At 42.1% G+C, this 19,473-nt stretch overlaps 1 protein-coding gene across 1 annotated transcript in view; it reads right to left on the bottom strand.

The window, feature by feature from the left end:
- The window catches only part of LTK (leukocyte receptor tyrosine kinase), a 167,811-nt gene that overhangs the window by 15,690 nt on the left and 132,648 nt on the right, over positions 1-19,473 (bottom strand). Inside the window, exons 22-24 of the mRNA XM_019552304.1 lie at positions 18,024-18,088; positions 14,237-14,366; positions 10,495-10,592 (exon numbers count right to left, since the gene is read on the bottom strand). Of these exons, the coding sequence (XP_019407849.1) occupies positions 10,495-10,592; positions 14,237-14,366; positions 18,024-18,088 (293 nt within the window). The remainder of the gene's footprint in view (positions 1-10,494; positions 10,593-14,236; positions 14,367-18,023; positions 18,089-19,473) is intronic.

Genomic DNA, 19,473 nt, shown 5'->3' with positions numbered 1-19,473 from the left:
TATCAAGGACTTCAGTATACCTGGACGCGATTGCCCCAGGGCTATACTGAATCCCCTTCTCTTTTTTCTCAAATTCTGAAGAAAGATCTAGATGACATAATATTTAAAGAAAATTCTGTGCTTGTGCAATATGTTAATAATTTGCTCTTGGAATCTACCTCCCTTGAAGCCTGTAAAACTGATTCTTTAACTCTCCTCACCTCTCTTGCCCTAAAAGGCCATAAGGCATCTAGAGAAAAGCTACAGCTTTGTCTTTCTCGTGTCCACTATTTAGGTCATGATATTTCTGCTAAAGAACGACTGCTTTCCTCTTCCAAAATAGAAGTTATTCTTAAAATCCCTAGACCAACTACTGTGTCCCAAACGTGTACCTTCCTAGGCATGGCTGGCTACTGCCATCAATGAATACTCGGCTATGCCTCTATAGTCAAGTTGTTGCAAAATCTGACTCTTGTTAATACCCCTGAACCTTTACCCTGGACTTCAGAGATCAAAGGCGCTTTTGCCTCTATTAAACAAGCTCTGTCACAAGCTCCTGCCTTAGGCCTTCCCGATTATACTAAACCTTTTATTCTCTTTTGTCATGAAAAGGATGGATGTGCACTTGCAGTACTTACTCAGACGCTGTCCCATTGCTTATTATAGCTCTGCTCTTAACCCTGTTGCAGCTGGATTTCTTCCATGTCTCTGTGCTGTAGCTGCAGCCGCCGTCACTGCTGAACTTTCCTCCACCCTTGTATTAGGTTCTCCCCTTACTGTTGCTGTCCCACATGCTGTAGCAGCCCTTTTACTAAAAACAAAAACCCAACACCTTTCAAATGCTAGATTAACTAAGTATAAAATCTTGCTTCTCTCTGCTGGAAATGTCACCCTAACTAGGTGCCCTGTTTTAAACCCTGCTTCTCTGTTACCTACCCCTTCAGATCGTAAACCCCATGATTGCATTTTTGTTACTGCTCACCTAACAATGCCCCGCACTGATCTAAAGGACATCCCCTTGCAAAACTCAGATATAGTATTCTATGTTGATGGATCATGTCAAAAAAACTCAAAAGGTTCCCTTGTTGCAGGCATGTTCCCAATATAATGTTATAGAAAGCCATCACTTACCTAATATGTATTCAGCTCAAGTTGCCGAACTTGTGGTTCTCACCAGGGCTTGCACCCTAGCCTCTGGTGCCTCTGTTAATATTTATACTAATTCTCGCTATGCTTTTAATATTGTACACGATTATAGTCAACTTTGAAAACAAAGAGGCTTCCTCACTTCAGGAGGTGCCAAGATCAGTAATGGTCCGTACGTAAATGCCTTGTTAAATGCTTTACAATTACCTTCTGCTGTTGCTATTATTAAATGTCAAGCTCACCAGAAACCTTATAATGATGTTACACGTGGGAATGCTCTGGCAGATTCCACTGCCAAAGCTGCGGCTATTTCCACTCCTCAGGCTACGCCTGTGTTTTTGTCTATTCCGACTGACCAGTCTCCATTAGCAAGTCTTCACAACGTTGCCCTTCTCCAAGATCAGGCTCCACAACCAGAGAAACATACATGGAGACTGGCTGGGTGTTTATTACACCCTGACCATTTGTGACACTCCCCGGACGGCCGCCTGGTTGCCCCAATGGTCCTTCTTCCTCATCTTGCTCGCATACACCATGGCATGGCACATGTAAGCAAAAGGGGAATAATAAAAGCTGATAAGCTTGATTGGTTTGCTCCAACTTTTCCATCTGTGGCTCAACAGTACTGCCACACCTGTCCTATTTGCCAAGCCCATAATGTGGGAAAGCCTGTAAAAACAAAAAAGGCAGCACATCCCCCACCTTGGGGACCATTTGTAAATTTACAATTAGATTTTATTCAAATGCAGAAATGTTGTTCTTACGAATATGTTCTTGTTACTGTATGTATATTTTCTGAATAGGTAAAAGCCTACCCATGTGCAAAAGCTAACAGCATCACTGTAAGCAAAAAGTTGCTCAGAGACTTTATTCCAAGGCTTGGTATTCCTTTATCCCTAAACTCTGATAGAGGAACTCATTTTACTGGACAGATAATGAAAAAAGTCTGCAAAGTCCTGCAGATCCAACAAAACTTTCATTGCCCACATCATCCACAGGCCTCGGGCCAAGTGGAATGCCAAAATGGCATTTTGAAAAATAAACTGTCCAAAATGTGTGCTGAGACTCACCTAAAATGGCCAGATGCACTTCCCATAGCCCTTATGAGTATGAAATCTTCTGCCAACCAAAAGACTAGGCTTAGCCCACATAAAATTCTAATGGGAAGACCCATGAGGCTCTCTGTCTCGCCACCTGTTGCCTCCCACTTTTGTGACATACATTCATTTGATGATACCATTCTAGACTATTATAAGGCACTAATGAAGTGTGTTAAGGCTTTTCATTCACAGGTACAGGCAGTTCTCCCCAAAGAACCGGATGACCCGTGCCATTCCATCCTGCCTGGTGACTGGGTCCATATAAAAGTCCATCAATCAACAAAAGTCATCACTGGAACCTCGCTGGAAAGGCCCATTCCAGGTACTCCTGACCACCAACACTGCAATAAAGTGTCAAGGACATGGATCCATGCTTCACACAGTAAGAAAACATCAGCCCCGTTAGACCCACAGTCTCTTCCATATCAATTTTGTAATCAGCCTCCACAAACTGGTATTGAACCTAGCACTGCCAGCAGAAGAGCTCAAGACCAGTAGTGAGCCAAGCGCCTACTGGCGAAGAGAATTTGCCACTACAGAGCGAAGAGGATGTGCCCCAACACCACCACTGTGCCCTTCGGGACAAGAAAAAGGCCTCTACCTAGTTCCTGGTTCCTGAGGCGGAGTTGGTTAGTCGTCATTTTGGTAGTTCTCAGTATTTCTTTTTGGGCCATCTTATCTAAACTTGACTCATCAGTTATAAGAAACTCTGTAAACCAAACTACACTTCCGCACTGACAAAGAGAATCATTTCATGAAAATATGTTCTAGTCTTTAGTTAATCAAATTAAAATAGATTTAAATGTCTCTCATTGTTGAATATATAGTCATGTCCCTATCTACTCTACTGAAAATATACCCATGATACCAGTACCCTGGAATGCAACTCAGATGTTAGCCCCTTACTATTCAGATTTTCATGGAAAAGAAACTTAGCAAAATGTAAGTTGCAACCAGTCTGACTATGTACCATTAGCATATGCCACCCCTGAAAAGTTCTGCTGAACCTGTAATAAATCTCGTGTTGCACTAGAAGTCAGTAAGTGCAAGGTAGAATTTAAAATAAATGGTGCTTGGTTTTCTAATGGTTCCTGGATATCTAACTATTCCCTTGCAGGTCTATTTTCAGGCTATTATTCACAATGGATCATGACCCCATGCTGTAATACAGGTAAATTTACTGTATTAGCTAGTCACTATTTTGTGTATAAAAATAAGGCCTATAAAAATCTTCCCTCCGGTTAGAGGGGAATGTGCTATGTCTCCGCAGCGTATCCTGCCTTTACTATTAGATCTCACTTACCTAAAGAAAAAATTCGCAATGTTTGCAAAATTACAGAAAATTAAAGGTTTTGGGATATAATGTTCCCCAGCTATGGCTCAGCCTTAGCTATGTGATAAAAAAGTTGCAGCATCTCTGGAAAGAATTGTTAATGCAACTGCTAATAGTTTTAATAAAATAAATACAGAAATAAAAGAAATAAGGCAAATGACACTGCAAAACCGACTTGCATTAAATTATATACTAGCCAGCAAAGAAAAAGTCTGTGCGTTAATAGGTAAAGAATGTTGTACTTATATTCCCAATAATTCAGAAGAAATACAGGATTTAAGTAAACATATTCGAAAAGCAGCAGCTAAATTGCATGAGTCAGATAGTTAAAATTTAAGTTCTTGGTTTAGCTCTATTTTCAGTTCCTTAGGCTCTACCGTCATTCATAGTTTATTAATATTGTTTGTTGTTTTTATTAGCGTACGCCTAGTGTTTATAATAGTACAATGTTGCTTAAGTTGTGCTGCCAAGCAAATGCGGAATAGCCCATCAACCAAAAGAGAAGTATATAAGTTGTATGTTAAAATAGCAAAAAGTAAAAAAAACCCCAAAAACTAAAAGTTAAAAGGCTAATAGCGATAAATATCTAACTTATTAAAAAAAAAAAAGAGGAGGGAATGTGAAAGTAGATTTGGTCAGGTTTCTGGCCTGCTTGACTAGGAAAACAGACAGAAACCAGAAGTGCTGATACTGCTTATTTCAGTTACATGTTCTGAGATAAGGAATCCTGCATGCCTTATTACCCTGTGCACAGTAGTTTTATTTAATTAAACTGCCTGCATGTCTGTAATTTACTATCGTTTTGTTCTCCAAGGTCGTATTTTTTCTCTCTTTCTCTGTCTTAAGTATAAATATGCTTGTAAACTTTTAGAGTAGGAGGATTTCTTTGAACCAGACAAGTGGGTGATTCCCCTGGCTGTATGGAATTCTCCCTGTGATCACAGTATAGCCCTAATTAAAGAAAAGCTAGCTCTGTCAGTTCTAATTCAACCACAACGCAAAATTTAATTTCTTCCACAACTTCTTCGGGCTTTTAAAAAAAAGAAATATCTGTGACTAGTTAAATCTCTCCATTGCTTTCCATGGGGCACCATTTAATGAGAAATGTTATTTGCTTGGAAATCCCCAAGGCACTTGGTTGATATGTTGACCTGGAGGCTGGAGCTGGCAAATTGCTACTCCCCATTTAGGCTAACTCCTAGGCTGTACCAGAAGTAACTATTTGATGGCCAGAGCTCTTTGCTTGACTCAAAGGAAAGTGATAAGTGCATGAGACAGGTTGGAGTGCTTAGTATTTGTTTTAAAGTACAGTTGTGCTCTGACTTGTTAAAAAGCCTGGCACTGTGGGGGTTCTGTGCTTATTGTGTCTTGTTGATTGCCAGAAAAATGTGCTTACTATACAGCTAACATATTTCTTCCCACTGCTAGTCTTGGAAACTTCCCCTAAGTCAGGCATCAAGCTGGTTATTCTGGCTTTTATTTTCATCACCAGTAGCAGCTGGTAGCAGATGACAAATGATGCCCTCCATGACTTCAGTGGGTTTAGATAGGTATAACTTATCAGAGCTTAGTAAACAATCCCTCTATTGATATTCTATGTGTACAAAGGAATAGGATCCAATGTGCTCTCTTTTAGCTGTGCTGGCTCTGAATTGATCAGAGCTGTTAAAGCTTATTTGAGTCACTAAAAGTCACTCTGATTACAGAACACGGAGAGCAGACCTGCTGAGTAAGATTTACTGTTTTTACACAGTCATTTCTCAGAACAGAAGTACACTTCTGGGCAAGTTCTGTTTAATGCTAGAAAACGTGATAAAATATATAGTTATTTTTCAAATTACACTAATGATAAATTAATAATATCCCAAAAAATGAAATTATGTACCTGAAAGCACGCAGAAAACAACTAAAAGGGAAAATTCTGTCTTGGTAGCCCATTTTCATTCGAAGACCATTTATATTACACTGTCTTCATAGTGGGGGTAAGCAGAGTAGGGAGGATCCAGTTACATGGTCACTGGAGAGAAGCCAGGTCTGGAGACTACTTCTCTGGGAATCGCTCCTCAGAGTGACAACCTCCAGCTAAAACTCCCTAACTACTTATCCATATAAAATTGCTGTTTCACCCAGACTGTGTGTAGCACAAGCTGGGCATGAAATTTAAGACTCTCCCTGTTTTCTTATAAACTGTTTAACAAGACAGACAAAAAAAATCCCTGGATGTGAGGGCATGGACACTTTGGACAGTCCAAGAATAAACAATTCACAAGACAGAATTTTCCCTCTTATTTCCCCCCCAGCTCTGGCAGTCTTCATGATTGGATGTAATAAGCTGTCAATCACACTTAAGGGAGGAATGACTTTAGTCATGTGGAACTGAAAAGGAGCTTAAGGATAACCTATTTTGTAATCCGCCTTCTACCAAATGCTACTTCAGCTGGTTGAGGATGCTGATTTTATAATGCTAGAGAAAGTGTGGCTGGAAAAGTAGGCTCACAGAGCCTCTCAATAACACAGCGGGATCTCTCTGCCAATAAAATCATCGCTCTTTTTTTACACTGTTCATGGTAATGAGTGAAATCATTCCTGAGGTTTTGGATGCCTCTGTTCTAGACAGATTTGTCCTTTTGCATAGCTCTGTTCACATTCATTGACACATCTCTACTTCCTTCGAGCAACAATCCCACTTCCTATTATGGAGAAAATTATATTGACCTTGGGGCCTGGTTAATTCTCAGAACTGCTATGTTTGATTAACAGAACATGTGACTGAGGTTTCACTCCAAGCACAATAAGCTCTGAAACCCCTTTAGATAAGAAGGCATTGAATAGACAGGATACTTTTAGAGGAAAGAGGAAAACATCTTCCAATTAGGAAGTTATATTAGGCCTCACAGCTACTACACGTAGATCAAAAGTAGGACAGAAATCAGCATATGCCAGAAGACTGACAAGAGTGATGGTCCTGAAGGATCTATGAGGCAACAGTATTGAGGGACTCTTCTCGTAGTTCAGTATATTGTACTTGCTGATCCTGCGCTCCATGGGCAGTAACACGAGAAAGTCTGCTTCAGCCGACCTTGTCCTGACACGTGTCTCTTGCCACACCAATGTCCAACTCCAGTATGATACTTAAGCAACATTTTTTAATTTCCTCTGAGAAGGCTCTTAGAGGGAATGACCAAATTTCCTTCCTCTGAGTTTTCTAGCTGTAAGTGCTTGACCAGCACTGGATTGGCCCATAATAGGTTCCTGTTGCACCGTTTTGTGGCTGTGCACTAGGAGGCTGACAGAAGTTCCAATTGCAACAAAATCGAGACTTGTAGGTTAATGAGAAAGTTACAATGGCCTGCTCTTTCATACCATTCTTTACTATCTTTCATTTCAGTGACTGAGGGAAGGCCAAAATGCAGTTCTTTAGTCCATTTCTGAGGCAAAGGGATCAATGCCTTGCCTTTTGAGTGTCTATTGCTCACAAAGCACACCTTTTCACTCAGACATATTTACTTAAAACGTCTTCTAAAATCCTATAAAAGCTTCACTTTGCTGCTCGTGCCCTTAAAGACAGAGAATTCTGGGGAGTTCTCCTTCTCATGGCCATGCTCAGAGCAAAGATCTGATTTACCTCCAGACCCCATGGAGACGGGGAATACCCCATTACAAAAACTACCTGGCAAAGAAGAGACTGAAAAACAGCAGTTTATAGCAAAGCTGTGGAATTCCTCAGTCTCTCCTTTGTCACATGTTGTGAATGACACTGATTAAGAGGTACTTCACTAACTGTGCCAACCCAGGATGAGCTGTAGAAAGGAACTGTGACTCAGAACACCCCTCTACATCTCAGAAGCTCCTGCTTTGAACAAGAGGCTGAATATGCCGGGTTGCCCCATTTCCAGACCCTTCAGTCAGGTAACTCTATTGGTTGCCATGAGAAAGATTAGTGGCTCCACCTTTGCCCTGCCTCTCTCCTGCTCATCTGTTCACTATTTAGTAGGGCTGTGCAAAATTTCATTTGATGTTTTGTTTCAACGCTGTTTCAACTTGTTTTGAGCTCAAAACAGCAAAATTGAAATGAAACAAAGGGCTTCAAAACAGCCTCAAAACGAAATAAGGGCAGAAGCTGAAGCTGGGTTTGGCTGCAGGCAAACAGAAAGTAAGGAGAGGTAGGGGGAAAGGGAAGAAGAAGGACACAGTGAGGGTATGTCTTAGCACACATGCTGGAAAAGAAGCTCCTGGAGGAGAGGAAAGAAAGGCTTTGTCACACTTTGGCTGCCTGAGGTGATGCTGGTGCTACTGTGCTGCTGCTCACTAAGTTATACCTGTTGTCATTTAAAGTGGTAGACCAGACTGAGGTTGTAGGGGAGGAGGAGACCTCATTGCGGCACACTAACATGTTATATAGAGGCCGCAGCACCAGTGAGGATGCACCTTAACACACACACACAAAGTCACACGTCATGACTTTTGCTTGTCAGCAGTTTGAGATGCAATTTCCCAGAAACCCCTCCACCTATCTCCTTGAAAGCTGGCAGGCTTCATGGTCTCAGCAAGGGCTACCATCCCTGCAGTTTTCACACTGCTGTGCCTTCACACTTACAAGTGACATGAGTTTTGCTTTCAAGACTTTGAGGTGCAGTGTCCCAGAAACCTCTGCACCTATCCCCTTGAAATTTGGCAGACTTCATGCCCTCACAAGGGGCTACCATCCTTGCAAGTGTCATCAGAATCAGGCACGAAATGACAAGTTATAGGAAGGTTTGTGCTTCCCCATTATAGCCTATGGGTGAAACGTCAAAGCAGCATCAAAACAGCGAAACAGTTTTGATGAAACAAAATGGAACAGTGCTTTCGAAATGAAAGGATACTCAAAACAAAATGCTGTCCTGTCAAAATGGCAAAATGGAAGTTGAAACGAAACAGTGCTGTTTCGCACAGCCCTACTATTTAGTTCCCAGATGGACCCAGGGATAGGCCTGGGCTTCTACAATTCTCCCCATAGGTCACACAGAGCCAGGTCACTATGTTGCTCTGTCAGTTATGTGGCAGGATGGCCATTCTCAAGTTCTCAATGTCCTTTTAAATGTATGCATAAGTAAAAATTTGATTTAGAAATATTCACAGTGAGAAGAAGCTATAGATGTAATTTTTGTGAACAATGATAAATAATGATTTACAGCACCCTTCATTAGAGGATCTTAGAGTACTCTGATTCATATTATCTTTTGTTATATCCTGTTACTGGGAATGACACTGAAAACCAGGGAAGTGACGTGACTTAACTGAGGCCATATGCTAAGTCAGCAGAAGAACTAGTAAAAAATGTCTTGCTCTTTGCTCAGATCACAAGATCACACTCCCTCCTATAACACTGAGCAGAGGAAAGCATAGACCATAATAATCACACAGCTCTCTGCTGGATCACTGTCTGCCTCACTTCTTCCATTTCCTCCAATCTCTCCCCACCCTTGCCTGTTTTTGCCTGTTTGCTCAATGTGTGCATGCATGCATGTGGGTGAATACTCTGTTCTGCCTATTTCTGCAGAGCCTGCTTTGTCTACCTGCATAACTTCAAGCTGCACATATGGTAAATCAGAGCCTACTCCACCCTCTGGGAGTTCCTCAGTTCCTTCTACTGATTTGAGCTGGGTCCAGAGTACACTTTTAAACTCTGAAGGCAACAGGAGAAATTAGTCCTGTGCCATTAACTGAATCTACCTCTTAGCCAGAAGCCTGAGATTCTGCCAGCCAACTGGGAATTTTTAAGGGCTATTCATAATAAACATAAACACATTATAAAATGTGGATAAATAGTATTATCCTGATTATAAAAACACAGAGGCACCTGCCTTAAATCACACAGCAGGTCAGTAACAGCACAAGAATGGAAACCCAAGTTTTCTAACTCGCTCCCTCTTCACTACTTTAACCTTAGGCCATGCTGCCTGTATCCCCTTAACTCTCCAAATATCCCTACCCTCTCCTTCCCTAGCCAATGGGGCTATTCTGTGCTGATACTTCTATAAATACAACCAATAAATCAACACAGTCAAGTTAGGAAAGAAAGAAGTTATTGCTGTTGTCTTGCAGTTTTGTGTAGAGCAACACTGCCATCTTGTGAGCCATAAGGAGTATCTCCTCAAGTGTACATAAAATAAAAGTGCCCAGCACTGAGCTACCCTGATGGACAAGCTCACAGCCAAGGGGGAAACTTTAAAAGTATACAGGACAGCAGGAAGCCTAATTCCTATTGATAATCAATGGCATTTAGGTACCAAACTACCATTTTTGCCTCGGAAAATCTCTTTCCATCATGTTGTACTTTATCATTCTTTACACAGCAGCTGAGTTCACACATTTTCTTGAAAGTATAAAAGGGCTATCATATTTCCTGTTGACATGTAGTCACTAGATCTGCTATATTCAGGGATTACAGCGTCTCTCCAGAATTATATTGTCATTAGGGTATTATGCTCTTGATTGACAGCTTCCATAGGCAGTTGCCTGTTAAAGACATGACAGTAGTATATCTTAATTGTCTCCCACGATCCCTTTAAAGTAAAAATTGCTTGCTTTTGACTTCCATGATATTCAGACCATTTTTATCAGATGGCATTTGTAAGAATCACAAATGTTTTGAGAGAATATGGAACTGAGTTCAACCTATCTATGGTTTTGCCTCAAAAAATATACCATCTCAGAATTATAAGCCATTTAGGTCCCTGCATGTTTTTAACGTGACACTTGTTGAAATCCTCTGGCTTCCACTGAGCTTAAGGATTTTGAGACTTCAAGTCTGTGTTGGAGATGGTAAAACAGCATGGATCCAAATTGAAGAACATGTCTGGGTTATCCCTTGTAAAAGTAAACTGTGGAGCTTAGAACAAGCTTAACCAAGTCCCTGAAACCTTTGCACGAGAACAGGCTGTCTTTTCTCACCTGTGGATGAAATGATTCTCTTCCAGGTATCTGCAGCCACAGGCAATGTCTCTGGCAATGTTCAACAGGTCTTGCATTGTCAAAGTGGATGGCTGGTTCTGGAGAAGATAAGAAATTTCATAGTGGGTCAGAATATGGGTTTGGCCAGCCAATTATTCTGTGGTATATAGAGGATCTTAAGGGAAAAAATATTTATGAAGAGCCTATCCACATTGATCTTCCCTTAGAGCTTATACCTTTTAGAGACCTAGAAAATCCCAGTTTGGAGCTTGTACCTATAACTATACTGATTAATACCCAAAGATGGACTTAACCTCCATGAATTTGTGCAATCCTCTTTTGAACCTATTTAAATTGTCAGGCTTTACACGTTGTGGCAGTAAACTCCACAAGCTAATTACATGTTGTTTGCAAAAGAACACCCTGTTTTTGTTTTTTAATTGCTTTCCTATAATTTCTTTGTGTCCCCTAATTCTGATAGTGTGAGAGATAGAAAACAGTAAATCCCTGTTTACTTTCTCCACCCAAGTTATTGTTTTATAGGGCTTTATCATTATTCAGTTGTTTTATCTCTAAGCTAAAAAGAAGCCTCTCAATGCCTCCAGTCACCGAAGAAGAGAAGAACAGACATAGATGGGAAGAAAAGAAAGGCCGGATGGAATGACAAATAGCTGGGGAGAGAAGGAAGGGAGAGTGAGAGACACACAGGGAAGCAGTGAAAGAAGGAAATGTTGGCAGGAGCAAAGGGCAGAAGATGTGCCAAAGAAAAGAGCAAGGAAAAGACTGTGCTTCTACTTAAAGTATATAGTTCTCCAGACAGGTGGAGTGAATCTGTTGAATCCTACCAGCTGGGAGTGAGTGACAGAGGGTGCATACAGAAAAGTTCCATGGATGTTTTACAACACTGTCATTTAGAGCATTTTTACAGCACTATAAAGTTACAGTGGTCTTAAACAAGACAGCAGTGCAGTGCTTGGTGGGGGGTAAGGGGCCTCTGAGCCCCTGCACTTTCCAGGCTAGGAGGAAGAGGGTGCTTCACAGCTTCTTGGGTCTTCTCCACTGGTCAGAAATTTGATCAGCATACAGAAGATATTTAAAGCACTGTAGGTTGCTAAAGTGCTGTAAAATACAGCTTTTCAAATGTAATACCTCATTTGCAAGTTCTGTACCCATTTGAAAGTGCTGTAAAGCTGTGCACTTCTGTTAAGTCAGAGCAATAATGCACTTTAAATGGTGAAAAAGCAACTTCTGTACACACCCCTAGTGACTGTCAGTGAGTGGCCCACTCTGGATACAGTAGCAAAAGCTTCTACCAATGGGGTTGAACAAGAACAGCTCTCTAGTGGTGGCAAGCTGTATGAAAATAAACATCAAAAGAGTTCTTGAAAGCACTGGGAAATGACTAGAGGCCTTCCAAAGAATGAGTTTAGGGCTGTAAGGGGCTCACACAGCAAAAAAATAAGAGAGCTTTTAAAAAAAAACATGTCATCCTACATTTTGAAGGAACTGAGAGAGAGAGTTATGATGAGTAATGAATTTCTATATGCCAGAGCCACAGGCTGATAAACTTAGGCATTCTTTAAGTTAAGGAAGAGTTGGGATTCAGGTATAACACAACAAAAGGAATTCTTTATTTAAGATGCTAGACATGCAGACTATAGCTCTCTTGGGTTTTCCGGTTCAGATTGATGGGCACTGCTTCTGTTGCAATAACCATGCATATTCCATTTAAGCAATCATGTAATGATTTGCTGAATAAGTTATTGTCACAAAGCAGATGCTAGCCCAGCACACACAAAAGCTGTGCTTTTTCTCAGCAAGTCCTACTTATTCTCTTGCAATCATTTCTGGGGAAAATTCCTTGGTGTGTTTTCAAAGAAGTTGTTATGATAAGTGCTTAGGAGAAGGGAGGAGAGAAATTACAACACCAAGCTCAGTGAAATTCCTGGAGATGTCAAGTAAAATCTCTCTCATTAATTTTATTGTGCTTCAGGATGCTGCTTCCTTGGTCATTTCATAGCCTCAAACCACATAATTTTTACTTCAGCTGTTCGGGGTTCTTTTTACTGGTGAAGTGAGTCATTTCTTGATTGTGCAGAGCTCTTGGATGTTTGCCACTGAAAGTTAGAGTTATAAACAAGTAGCTTATCGAGGTGAAACAGAAATTGAGCAAGTAAGGTATAGGCAGGAAGAGACCTCTGGCTACATTGTTCTATCCTGTTCTGGAGGTCCCTCTGTTAGTAGGCTGATGGAGTTTCATTTTTACTGTGGCCATAGACACTTATGGTGAGATACATTAACAGTAATTGAAGCTGCTTGATGTTGCAGAAAGGGCACTCAGGAACATTTCTTTGTTTTCTGAGGGGCTGTTTAGTTTGACTAAACTCATGTCCTTTTTAGTTGCTATCAGCTAACATTGTTTCTAACAGGTTTGTGTTCACTCATGTTTGGGAATGCCTGTTCTTCACATCAATATTATTTTTTGGGTGCAAACAACTGTACTTATTCACCCCAGTTTTTTGTCATTAGTTATGCTTTTTGTTTTGCATGTTCACAAAAGTTGTATGACTTTATGACAGTGAAACAGTTAATGCTGTGTGACCCTCTTAGTGCAGACATGTATAGTGGTATACATGTACTTCACATAGTGCAGTTTATTCAGTAAAAGAAGAGGAACAGTAAGGCACCTTTATACTAATACAGTTTTCACAGTATGGTCATCGCATCAAAAATTCGGAGTTCTAATTTAAATCATTATAACAGTACAAAAATATGCACAGACCAGGCCTCCTCTCCTTCAGTCAGCAATTTGGGAACAGAAACAATATATAATTTAGGTAGCTAGGACAAACCATAGCAAACAACTGAAATCCACCACCAGTACATTGAAAACTACCCATTCGAACTATTCACTGAAGACTGGCCAGTAATAAATATATTTGTAGAAATCAGGATTGGTTCTTGAACAATTCCCAAAAAGAAAGAACAAATTATATTTGATAATTTAGTTGCAACAGTTATTTAAATCAGTAATACTGGTACCTAGAGGCCCAGATCTTCTGCTGATGTCAACTGACACAGCTCCATCAAAGTCAACAGAATATACTGACTGACACCAGCTGAGAATCCAATATAACATTTTCTCATTAATAAGTATCACTGTAATTTTAGCTTTACACATGCCACAGCAGTTATTATGTAAACCAGGAAGCTGACATGATAAATAATATATTCTCCTATGTGTTGAAGTAATGCTGTACTCATGATGATCCAGGAAATATGGGAGAGGCAAGACTTTTTGTGGGTGATATCTTTTACTGGACCAGCTGCGTGGTTGGGATTGACTTAGACAAATGCAATTCATCCGTCTCAAAGTGATCTGAAGTAGGAGGCATTGCATTCAGGAGTGTCTAAGTCTAAGTCTAGCTCAATCACACAACTGCTCCAGTAAAGAATATCACCCACAAAAGTTTTACCCTCTTGCACATTTTCCTATGCTGTTTTCCAGACGCCCCACACAGAGACCAGTGGAGTTGAAAAGAACACATTCTCCACTCAATTTCTCCTTTGTCATTAGTAACATGGATCCCTTGGAATATGTGCTAAGGAATCAATTAACTCAGTTTCTTAAAGTTGAGAAACAAGTCACACTTATTCTCAGCCATGTGTGCTCCAATACCCTTATTTTTAGTAAAATGCCCCAGTAAAAACAGGCATAAACAGGAAGGCAAGGATGGCTAACCACATGTGGTCGATTCTGCCGAAGGAAGCTCTTCATGTCTCCACCAGCCATGAGCTCCAGCAGAATGAAGCGAGGCAACGTCTGCAGGCTCACACCAATGCACCGCACTATGTTTTGGTGGTTGAACTTACTGCAAAAAGCAACAAAGAAAGGAGGAGACAATACTGGAGATGAGCTAAAATCTTTTACATAGTTCCCTCTCCTAAACTTTAAGGATTTAGACTAAGTAGACTCTGTATCCAAAACACCCTGCCAGAACAAGTCCCAACTTCAGCTGAAGCAAAGGCCAGGACATGGTTGTCTGTAATCACAAGAAATCCAAAGAGATTCAGTACAGTACAAACTTCTTCAGAAACTGAGAAAAGATAACAAAAGCTACCAAATTCAGCAGGCTCTTTCCTCCATGCACATCTACTGTAGTTACTTTATGTTGGTCTGGGATAGTACAAAGACTTTTTGTGATATCTTTTTTTGGATCCACTTCCTAAGGAAGGGGCACTTGGGGCATTCATACATGTGCTCCAGGAGTGTGTGCGTGTGTGTGTGTGGGCAGGGGGGAGGTGCTTGATTAGAGCAGCTCCGAGACCCACTCTAATTAAAGCACCTGGAGCATTGCGTGTATCAGTGTCCCCTCATTGACCGAGCTGTAGATAAAGTGCCCCTGCTGCCATTTTTAAGTGCAGGGATGCTGATACATGAGATGCTGGAGGGTGCTGGAGCACAGTAATTACCATGCGCCAGCAGACTCAATTAACTGAGCACTGTAATTACTGTAATTGGTGCCCAAAAGCTTGTCTAACAGCTCTCCCAACAATGCAGTTGGTCCTGTAAAAGGTGTCACAGAAAACCCTTGCCTTTTGTATGTTTCTGCCTCCTTAGGAGGTGGGTTGAAGGCATCAACACCTTTTAAAATAGTCTGCTAATCAGGAGCCAGTACAAAATGTTGTCTTGGGTCCATCCAGATGATATTTGCAATGCTTTGGCAAAAAGCATTTCTCTCCAGAAAAGTTCCTGTTTTCCATGAAAGAGGTGTGAGGAGGTCTTCCAGATACTCTGTCTGGTGCAATTGATTTAAATGCTATAACCTCCAGATCCGATATATCTAAAATACATGGAATTATGGTCATGACTCAGTTTTTCATCCTTCCTAGACAGAAAAATTATATACCTCAGAGTTCACTGTCAGAGGAGCTTTCAGATCAGACTTTCCAAATGACTATCCAGTCTGCTCTCCAGAGAGATCAGAGGTCAGATTTATCCTGGGAGAACTGACCTTCATTGAGAGTGGGAAGGAGCTTCCCCATAACTCCTGGACCTCCCTCGTAAACTCACTGCATCACCTGGTAAGAGTTCCCCGACTCTTCAGTCTGTCGCAGGACACTTCTGTGCCCAGCTCCCAGTGAGCCTTGAACTTAAGGGGGGAGGTGTGTCGCAGGGCACTTTGGTGCCCTGCTCCTATAAAGAGGTACAGGTGCTGGTTGCTGGGGCACCCACAGTTTGGTCAGCTGACCAGAAGGGGGCAGGGCCTGACCTATATAAACGATCCAGGCTGAGGCCAGAGAGGCAGTTCCCCGCTAGCAGCCGAGGAAGAAGGAGCTCTGCTGGGGTAAGCAGAGTAGAAAAGCCTGATGGCCTGAGCAGCTTCTGCTTGAGGATACTGGGTGGAGAAAGCCCTAGTAGGGATGGTTAGTCAGTTGGCTTAGAGTTTATGTTGTAGCCCAGGAGCTTGAGTTTTTCTGTCCGTAGTTTTATAAGACCGGAGGACCAGGTGAGGCTAACAGGGGTTGGAGGAGGCCTCATAGGGGCTCCACGGTAGTGTGGGGACCCCGGTGCCAGACAGGGTACAACATTCAGGGGTGCACTGACCCCAGCCCTGAGAAGGGGCGCAGAGGATTGGGGGCCAGGTAAGGCCGAGGCTGCCTGAGCCCCACAGGAACTTTTAGGCCCGAGGAGGGGATTCAGGGGCCAGGCACGGCTACAACCACCTGAGCCCCAATTGTGAGAAGCCCCAGAGGGCACTCGCTGTAAGACCCAAGGAGGGGATTCGGGGCCAGGTACGGCTACAGCCACCTGAGCCCCAATTGCAAGGAGCCCCAGTGTGGGCACGGTTGCGGATAAGGCCCCAGTGCATGTCCGTGAGGGCGCAAGTGATTGAGACAAGCCAGGGGGCATCCGTGAGGGCGCAAGCCATTACGTGAGGGCACCAAGGGGAGAACTGACAAGACCATGTCCGGTATGTCTGCGAGGCTTGGGGCGTGATACAGGGGTGGCTGGAGCCACATGTGGCCCCTAAGGCTCTAGTGCACGGGGTCATCTAAGACGGAGCACAGACTTGGATACATCAGGGGTACCGTGTCAAAGAGGACAAAAAGGCAGCCTCTCTTAACACTACTTACATCAAAGATGTGGTGGGCAAGATGGTGAGGGTGCATTGACACCAACTTGGCACGGTAGAGGGTGCTAGGAGAGATCACGGCCGCTCCTAGGACCCCGCCCCGTGACACAGTCCAATGCAAAGGACAGGCAGAGACCTGAACCTTTGGACTGGCTAATGCTGCAGAACCTGTTAGCAGGGAGAAATCCCTGTAGTAAGGGGAACATAGGGACTGCACCCTTGGTTGGCTGCTGCATGAAGGGCACAATGGGGGATCTGTGCACTTCCTCTCTCTGGGAAGCTATTTAGGAGCCAACTCAATCTAAAGTTGAGTTCCCATAGCATTTTTCATCCTAAAGTTAGCACTTTTCATCCTAAAGTTAGCATTTTCCCTAAAGTTCCCATAGCATTTTTCATCCTAGTAGGAGTCTGTCCTTAAATCTGTGGCTGAAAAACCCTTCTCTAGCATGCTGTGTATTATTTCAGAAGTGCTGCACGGCTATATGGCCAAAGCTCCAGCTCTTTTATGATACATACTGTATTCCATTTAATCAATGTGAGTTTGCTTGAATAAGACTATGGGAACTTACTCCTACATGGAAAAGTGCAGTGGGATTCTTCCTGTTGTAGTGGGATTGGAGTATATGTGTAGCTATGATGATCCAGGAAAGAGCTGATCCAATAAAAATGGCATAAAAAGCCCCTTGCCTCTGGGATTCTTTGACAGGAAAAATACTATATATGTAACACATTGTTAAATGAATTTAGAGAAGTTATTACTGTACGACCATTGGAGAAGTGACTTTAGGCTTTGTTACCATGACCACAAGGATACTATGTCTGAAGTGGACAACTGTCCATCAGAAATTGGACTGAGACCACGGGGGACCCGGTAGCTGCCTATAAGTACACAAGGGGTGTTCATCAGGATCTGGCAGAACATCTGTTCACCAGAGCGCCCCAAGAAAAAACAAGGACCAATGGTCATAACCTCCTACAAGACCATTTTAGGCTGGACATAAGAAAAAATGTCTTTACTGTCTGAGCCCTCAAGACCTGGAGTAGACTCCTTCCAGATGTGGTGCAAGCACCTACTCTGGACTCATTCAAGAAACGCCTGGGTGCTTATCTTGCTGGGGTCGTTTGACCCTAGATGACTTCCTGCCCCTAGGGCAGGGGGCTGGACTTGATGATCTTCAAGGTCCCTTTCAGCCCTAACATCTATGAAATCTATGAAACTCATAGACAACTGAAACACCATTGAACATAGTGACTTGCAGCTATTATCAGTCAGGAATAGATCTGAACTGGTGAGCTAATTACTGATGGACGTTTCCACAGCCAGCCAAGTAATGTTATAGCTATATACACTAATTTACATGCTTCTGGTGACACTAAAACATTGAAATGTACCTTATTATCAGTGCCTCCATCAGGAAATCCATCTCATCCTGCTCAGAGCAGACTTCTGGCAAGGTCTGTTGAATGGAAAGAAGGGAGAGGTCCCTCCCAAAAGGCAAAGGATAATTAAAGAAGGCACAGAAAAGTCAGCGAGACAATCAGTGAGTCACTGGAGTCTACATTATTACCCCACTGACAGAGAAAGGAAAAAAGAGATTAATGAACTATGTGGAGAACATTCTGGGATGCATTCTGGTATGTAGGACTTTTATGGCCAAAGGAAAATATACCTGATTCTATTTGAGAACTGTAGTTACTGGGAAATTACCATAAGTAATAACAGCATTTGTTGACAGATGCAAGCTACAGGTGCAAGCCTGTAGTGCAAGCTGTGCTGTAGCATGGTGGCCACTGCATGGGATGGTGTGGCCACTGCAGGTGTGAGGACTGCATGCTTGCTGCTACTTGCATAAGGGCTGAAAGACATGAGGTTTTTGTTGCTGACTTCAGTCTAGTTAACTTGATTTTTGCCATTTATAGTGTGGGCTGTGGTGGATGGGGCTGTTTTTTGCTAATTGAAATAAGTGGCTGTCTCACAGATGATCCCACTGGCAATCTATTAAATTGGTAGAAGATTTACAAAAGGAATATATTAAATGCACTCCTTCAAAAGTTCTATAACCTCCACCCACTCTTTCTGTCAAACCCAAATGCTCTGACAGTATGGGCTGATAATACAGTCAGAATATGATGCAAAGGAACCCAGCCTTCAGGCAACTGCATTGCTGGGTCTAGGAAATCATCTGTGTGCATTTAGGCTTTAGGATCTTAAACAATATTCCCTCTCTTATAATGTGCCCTGTGGATATTACATTGGTTTCCAGAGAGGGAAGTAGGGCAGAGTTGTGGTAGAATTCAGTAGTTTCACTTTGCAGGGGATCATGCAAACATCCAGGTAGATTTACAGCCAAGATTTACAGACAAGGCAAAATTATATAACTCTTAAACATGACGTGAGCAGTATGTTTAAGTAACACTGTATTACAGACATATTGTATCTATGGTCATTATAACAATATATTTTCAATTAGAACCTTAATATGATAACTCAGAATACTGAAATTCACTTACAATATAGTACATATCCTGGGAAAAGAAATACAAACAGTTGATGCTCTTTCTAGGGTACCATTACAAACTCCACTGTCTCCAGAGGAACTCCAACAGGAGTTGAGATCCTTGCTCAACCTCAGTCTGGATCATTAAAACAATGAATAGTATTTGAATCTACTTCTGTCTGCCAGTTGTTTTGGTGTTTCCCCCTATTTGGACAGCAAAACTACACTAGGCAGTTCCATTTGCACTAATTAGGATCATTTCTGGGTCCTCAGACTCACCCACTCACTCAAGTTTCACTACTTCCAGGCAACCATTTATACCGTGACACAAATGTGGTTGTTCT

The sequence above is a fragment of the Crocodylus porosus genome, unplaced genomic scaffold, assembly GCF_001723895.1.
Source record: "Crocodylus porosus isolate Cpor-Errol unplaced genomic scaffold, CroPor_comp1, whole genome shotgun sequence".
NCBI classification, from domain to species: Eukaryota; Metazoa; Chordata; order Crocodylia; family Crocodylidae; genus Crocodylus; species Crocodylus porosus.
Note: the sequence above shows the minus strand (reverse complement) of the source record. Positions and strands in the feature narration are given on the sequence as shown.